General features: G+C 50.8%; 1 protein-coding gene across 2 annotated transcripts; it reads right to left on the bottom strand.

Annotated features, from left to right (window-relative positions):
• Window positions 1-591: 591 nt before the first annotated feature.
• Window positions 592-7,184, bottom strand: Foxo4 (forkhead box O4). Of its 2 annotated transcripts, XM_010607922.3 has the most exons (4): window positions 6,532-7,183; window positions 6,250-6,390; window positions 1,506-2,559; window positions 592-1,172 (listed from the first exon to the last, which is right to left on the bottom strand). In XM_010607922.3, the coding sequence occupies exons 1-4, from the start codon at window positions 6,730-6,732 to the stop codon at window positions 1,165-1,167; spliced, it is 1,404 nt and encodes a 467-aa protein (XP_010606224.1). In that variant the 5' UTR covers window positions 6,733-7,183; the 3' UTR covers window positions 592-1,164. The 2 variants fall into 2 exon arrangements, with proteins under 2 accessions (XP_010606224.1, XP_010606223.1); XM_010607921.3 differs by having other exon boundaries at window positions 6,250-7,184.
• Window positions 7,185-7,246: the final 62 nt, after the last annotated feature.

Genomic DNA, 7,246 nt, shown 5'->3' with positions numbered 1-7,246 from the left:
CAGGGAAGGAAAAGGGCAGGGACAGCTGTCAGGGGCCTTGCACAGGGAAGTCTCCATACCTAACTTTACCATTCTAAATCCTTTCCTCCTTTTCACCTCTCTCCCAGCCACCCTGCCAGTCCCCTAGCTAGCTTCAGGCCTTCAACACACTCTTCTCCAGTAGTAAGAACCCACATTGGGTCACACGAGAGGGTGGCCACACACCACACTCTTCTAGGTACAAGTCAGCCATGGCAAACCTTTTAGAGCTTTCAGTGATAGCCTGCCGTGGCACACGTGCCATAGCTTCACCACCACTGGCATAAATGGACTGAAGGAGGGGACTTGGCTTAAGTTTTTCCTTAGGGCAACTCTAACCTAGTTATGCACAGACCTTTTTCTAGACCTGGCCCAAATGGAAGAAGCCCTTCTTGATTGCTATTGCTCCCCTTCTCACCCCTATTCCCTGTGTCTCCCCTAGTCCCGTCTGTAGTGTTTGTATCATGTCACTATGACAAAGCCTTCAGAAAGAAAAAAGCACTCTTGCCACCACTAGCACCTTGCCACTATTAAAAAAAAATCTCTATATTTGTGTTTATATATTTTTAAAAGTTTATAAAAAGCCTTTCTGTTATCTGCAGCCTTCCAAAGGTGACTGGCCTGGTGAGCCACTCCAGTGCTCAGACCTTTGGCCTTTTAAGGTCCCCTATCCCCCCACCCCCCACTGGCCTAAGGGGCCACTGCATAAAAATCCCAGGCTCAATTTTGCCTGGTCCAGCCCAGATAAGACTCTCTACAAAAAAAATCCTGCTCCCAAAGGCAGGGGTAAGGCCACTGGTGACTTCACATTTCCAACAGCATTGCTGGCCCCTGCTTCAAAGCCCAGGGATGGGACGGGGAAGCTGAGGATGGCTCCTGAGAAAGGGCCTTACCTCCTAATTGGCACAGTGAGAATAAACCCTCTTCCCTTTTCCCCACCCATCACCCTCCCCCCATGAACCCCATATGGGGCAGCTTTATCTTTAGGGTGATTTCTTCAGTACCCGTTTGTGTGACTAGACCCCACCCTCACTCTGAAGTAGGGTCCTAAATCCCTGGGGAGGGCTCAAGGGAAAAGCATGGATATGCATGCACCGGGCTCCATCTCTGTAGCAGGGGACAGACAAAGATTCCAGCCACGACTCATCAGGGATCTGTGGGGAGAAGAAATACAGGACAAAGTAAGAGATTCTTCTGGGGGCAGGCCAACTTCCCACTGTCCAGATTCATGCCCAGGAGAACAGAGACACCCTCTCCTTACACACAAACCCCTTTCTGCTGTCTTGTGGGAGTGAGGCACTGCTGAGCGGCCTGGAGGTCCCATTTGGAGACCATGTCACTATAATATGACATCTTCCCTCCAGTTCTACAGAACCTCTGGCTACCCCTTTTCCTAAATCTCTCCCTAGTGTAGATCACAGGAATAGCTGGACATCCAGGACCAGACATAGGTTTTAAGATGCTATTGTGAATTTAGAGTGCCATACCTGGCTCAAAGTTGAAGTCCAGTCCCTCACCCCCATCCATTAGGTCGCTGATGATGTTATCCATGTCACACTCCAGGTTTTCCATGTACATATCAAGATCTAGATCCTGAGGCATTCTGTCTTGGCTTGCTGCTTCAGTAGAAGGTGTGAGCACAGAAGCTCCCAGGGCCTTGGGGATGGGAGCACCTGCCATGACTGGAGGTGGTACCATCATAGGTAGGCTGGGAACCAGACTGCTGGGGCCTGGAGCCTCTAGGGGCTTGGGACACAGGCCCACTCCTGTGGGCAGCTTACTGGAGGAAGGTATCCCACCCAGCAACAGAAGTGTGGGAGCCTGGGACAGAATAGGATCTACCTGGGTCATGAGGACATCAGCAGGGGGTGGTGGCGTATCAGAGGTAAGCAGGGCCTCTAGAGACTGGGAGCTTGAGAAGCACCCTTCTCCTGCTGCCAGGGGCCCCTCTGCTGGGCTGAAGAGGGAGGTGCTGTAGGATTGTAAGGGGCCAGTAACCCCAGCATGCTGCAAAGAGAAGCCTGAGAGACTGCTCCGGGATAGCAACGAGTGGGGAGATGTGAGATTGAGCCCATCTAGCAGCTCCAGATCTTCATTTAGGGTGGGGACACCCTCTGCATAGCTGCTGACTGAGGCTGGAATTTCCTCTGCCAGCACCTCAGATTCTGGTCTCATGGGAGACAGCCGGGTACTGACAGAGCTAGCATTTGAATTGCTTCGTGGACGGAAGGTGGTCCACATATCGGCTTCTTCACGGCTTCGAGAGCAAGGGCTGCCTGACCACTTGGCAAAGTGGCTGACAGGGCTCGTAGGAGTGGCACCTTCAGGGGGAGCTGGCAGCACAGTTGGTTTCTTCTTGGGGACCTTGTTGCGGCCGCGGAGCAGCTTGCTGCTGCTATCCATGGAAGCAGCCCTGCGGCGGGGTGCCTTGCCGCTCTTGCCTCCTTCAGGGTTCAGCATCCACCAAGAGCTCTTGCCAGTGGCCTCGTTGTGAACCTTGATGAACTTGCTGTGCAAGGACAGGTTGTGTCGGATGGAGTTCTGGAGGAGGCAGAGTGAGCAGGAAAGAGGCATGAGGTATGCGGAGGGGAGGTAGGTGGCCAGCAGATTAGCTACCTAAAGGGAGGTTGGGACACAGCAGGGGTGTACCTGGAGACTCAAAGTCCAATCAAGGGGGAAACCTGCAGAGGGGAGAGGAAGGAGCTGAGGAGGGGGAGGGAAGGGAGGGAGATCATACACAGTTCCCCCTCTAGGACAAGGAGTTCAGACTCTGCCCCTGACTTCTTTGCACAGGGGTACCCAAAATAAAATAACAACCTACTACAGAGGGCAGAGTGCCCACCAGGGGAAAGCTCCTTCCCAGTTTTTGGGGAGTATCTGGGGCTAGTGACCCAGCAAGAACTAAAGTTCAGATGGGAAAAAGCATTCCACACCTCTACCCCTTTTCTTTTGAGACAGGGTCTTGCTATATAGCCTAGGCTGGCCTTGAACTCATGGTGGGAGATCCTCCTGCCTCAGCCTTCCAAGTGCTGGGGTTACAGGCATGCAGCACCATGCCTGACTTTCACCCCTTTTCTTGACAGCAGGTTGGTTGGAGATTATAGGACAGTGGTCACACACCCCTGTCCTAGGCCAGTTCTCTGAAGAGGCTGAGGGGCTGGAACCTCAGTGCAGCTGGTGCTCCTTTCCTTACTAAACATTTGGGCCACCGGCCCTCTATATGATTGGAAGATTCCTTTTTGAATCTCAGCTTTATTTCTATCGGCGACATATACCCTTCACCAGAGTTATGAGGAACAATCTGTCCCTCCCTCTTTTTCCTAGGAGGGATCTCCTCTCTAAATTCTCCTAGTTCTTCAAGACCAAGTTTAAATTCCAGCTCTTTTATGAAGTGGTTGCTTGACTCTGACAGCCAGATTTCTTGCAGAGTAATTTTAAGTCTGTCCCACACAATTGTAACCAATCTACATACATTGCATGGTTTATGGTTCCATGTAATTAGACTCATCGAGTGCAAGTGCCAAGGGCATAGACAATGCTGTAGTTCCACAGCTTCCAATAGTGCGCCCTCAGAGTACCAAGCCCACAGCATATCAAATTCACAGTACACAACATTTCTTGCCTGATTGGTGAGTGGCCCCTAGGTGAGGGCAGTGAGGCTTCCCTTGCGACTCTATCAGTGCCCCCTACTATCATTAAACTGCCCAGGCTGGTCTTGAAAATGGGATCCTCCTACCTCAATTTCCAAGAGATTAGAGACTACAGGCTCCAATTGGGACTACAGGCTTAATTCCATGTCCAGCTTCTATCAGCTCTTGAGTGCCTTGGATATTGGAAGCTATGGGCTTTCTTTTCCTCCCTCACTGGTTATCATTCTGCTAGGGACACTCACCCCACTCCCTGAGGCCAGGGGGCAAGACTGAGATGGTTGGTTTCTTGAGCTCTGGGTATAGCTCATTTTTACAGGTTAATGAAGGCTAGTTACACCACAGTTTTGGACCCCCCCCCTTTCTTTCCCTACTCCCTTCCTAGCTCCTTTCCCCCACTTCTCAGGAATTTGTGAATAATCTCTCTACCTTAAGGGCATTTGACCTCCCACATGGAGCTCTTCAGTTTAGAAACTCATAAGGAGCTAGATGTGCTTGGAGCAAAGTAGGAGGCTAAGGCTACTGACAGTAGGGAGCCATTCATGTCTCTGGTGCTTTCAGATAAGGAGACCTTTTGCTTGGGGAGCGCTCTTGAGCAGCTTCTTATTCCATAGCTCTTTAGCCAAAGAACTTATCTCCCTGGCACCTTGTGGTCATGGCACTCCAATTTCTCTTGCTGCACTAATGCTTCTAGCTCCTTCAAGGACTTGCACTTGTCCATCGAGCCTGGGCTCTTCGTAACTAAGGACTAGTGACTCCTGGCACTGTGATTTCATCCCTTCTCATTCTTTTAACTCTGGGTCTACTGAGAAGGCCCATTCCTTTCCCTACTACTTTTCCTACTAGTACCTATGAAGCCCATTTGTTCATCTTTTCTTCTTTAAGCCTTGGAACTAGCAAGTGGGAGAGGTTAGTTCCCTAGAAATCTGTAACTCTTACATGCTTGGAGGGGGGTGACTGCTAATTGCTCCCCAAGCCACCTAACCTAAGCTGTCTTGTTCTAAGTGAGTGCCGCCCCCTGGTGGGGTGGGAGTAACCTTGGCACATCACCAGGGAAGCCAATTCAGGCTTGACGCTTCCCCAGAAGGCTGGTGAGGGCCTTGGAAGCCCGACTCAGCCTGATTTGGCTTTACAATCTTTCCAATGAAAGCAAGCCATGTGCTTCTTACAGAAACAGGACTTACAGTTAGACCTGAGTTCAAATCTACATTCTGCCGATAGCAGGCACATTTCCTAACCTTTCTGTACTTTCGTTTCCTAATATGCAAAAATGTGGAATCTCAGAATTGCTGTGAAGATTAATAAAATGAAAAAATTTAAAAACTATTTTGTAAGCTATAAAGGAGGGACTGTACTCCCACAATATAACTAACAACTCATGGTTATTTCTTCTACCCTGGAAAATGAACCTAAGGGAAAAGAAAAACAGCTGTGTAGGCTGGGTCCAAGGAGGGGAGCTCTTTATAAGCTGAGACTGTGGTGTGGCAGTCTACCCAGAAATAGTGCAAAGGGTCTCACTCAGCTGTCCTGTCTTCTGTTCTGACCAGCCCTTATACATTGCATATTCAATCCCTTAGTCTCTGATACCTAAGGGAAGACCCCTCTGCTCATTGTAGACTCTATACTTTGTTTTATGCTGACCTCACTACCTATGGAGGCATAACACATTAATATGGATCAAGGTGCCCTGATTTTGTTACTTTTTGTTACTGAGAATCGAACTCAGGGACTTGAGATTGCCAGGCAGGCTCTGTGCTGCTGAGCTACAGCCTGGGCTCCCAATTTTGTGATTAGAGCGCGTATTACTTAGGATACGATTTTTTAAAGAGAGTATCTTAGGAGTTTTTTCCCCAGTTTATGAAAGGCCAAGAGAACTCCCAACCTAGTGCTCTAAAGTCAGAGTCCTAACATCTTTTTCTCATGAGTAATATTCCTCCACAGTAAATCATGACTTTCCCCTAAAAGCTTGGTGAGCCCCTTACAAAGGAGAATTTCTTGGCATTATAGGGTAGACTGAGTCAGATAGCAGTTCACAGTCCTTTTTCTTCTTAGTGCATAAGATCGACTACTTTTCCCCACGAATACTACTCTTTTTACCCTTTGCCACCCACTCCCTCCTCTGGGTAGAGCAATCCTAGAATAGTACCTTTACACTTCGATATAGGGAGGCAAGCAGGGAATTCAAGTAATCCCACAGGATTGGGAGAAAAGATGTTGGGGTAGGAGATGGGGGAGGAGGAAAGGTGAGGTTCATGTGGGTAATCCACACAGTTCCTGCTGTACATAGGATAAAGACTTCTCTGTGGGAGTAAGTATTTGGGGCAGCCCAAGCCAAAGTGCTGGATGTGTTGAACCGGGGAGTAGAGAATTTCATTTTCTCCATGGTAAGGACAGTGTTTTAATTCATCAGTGACCCTCCAGTATCAAGACCTGAGTGTGGCATATACTATATACCAATGTTTGTCCACCTTAAGACTGAAGTTGGGGGGGGGGGGGGTTAAAAAGGGTCCCAGAGTAATAGTAAGGGGGCTGAGGGGCCCAGGGATAGGTGGTGTTGGGATGCAGGTAAGGGGATCATAATTACCTTCCATCCCGCTGAGCTGTTGCTGTCACCTTTGTCCTTGAAGTAGGGCACAGTGCGGACCATCCACTCGTAGATCTGAGAGAGTGTCAGCCGCTTCTCCGGGGCGCTTTCAATGGCCTGGCTGATGAGTTCTGCATAGGACTGATTTCCCCAGGCATTCCGGCGGGAGCCTCCCTTCCGAGGACCTGTTACAGCCCCCAGGATCCCCGGCTGGGGGCCCCCTGCCGGCTCTGGGAGCTGGGAGGGCGACAGGATCGGTTCGGAGTGCCCCTCCGTGTGTACCTTCTGTCCCAGATCTGGCTCCACCTCGCGCGGCTCCGACGGCTCTGTAGCAAGCTCTGGTGTAGGAAGGGGCCAGGTGCAGGAGCGGGGACGACTCTGGGGTTCGAAGTCAGGATCACGGTCTACAATCGCGGCAGCCTCTGTGGCTGAATTCTTATTCCCTGGATCCATACGTGGAGCTGGACCTCCGTGGCTCAGCATTCAGTGGAGCCTGCCAGAGTCCCTCACCATGCTTCCCCCAAGGGGGGAAGCACCGAGGGCCAGGAGGCACATTCCTGCCAGTCCCCCCAAAGTCAAGAACTTCCTCCCTCACCTCAGGACGCTAGACCCCAAACTGTCCCTTCCACACAGTTCTCTGATCTCCCCGCCGACTACAGCCTGCAGCCTGAGAGCTCTTTTTCGAGACACCACCTGTAACCTCCGCCTAGCGAAGACACTTTTTCTCCAAGCTCTCACTTAGCTTCCTGCTCTTTTAAACCTGAGGCACGGTATCCCCTCATACATTGCGCTCCCATCCTCGAACGTCTTCTCAGCCGCAGGTCCCTCCCCCTTTTAAGTTGCTGCCCCCCGGACACTCCTCCCAAATTTCCTCCTCCCGGATCACTGCCCTCCCCCAAACCCCGCTCCCCAGCGTCACTTGCCCCTCCCCTGACTCCCCCTTCCCCGCCTCTTCCCTTCTCGCCACTCTTACTAGGGTTTAGGTTCTCGCGGACCC

This window comes from Fukomys damarensis, unplaced genomic scaffold (genome assembly GCF_012274545.1).
Source record: "Fukomys damarensis isolate Sample0158 unplaced genomic scaffold, DMR_v1.0_HiC HiC_scaffold_39, whole genome shotgun sequence".
NCBI classification, from domain to species: Eukaryota; Metazoa; Chordata; class Mammalia; order Rodentia; family Bathyergidae; genus Fukomys; species Fukomys damarensis.
This window is presented reverse-complemented; position numbering and strand designations above follow the sequence as displayed.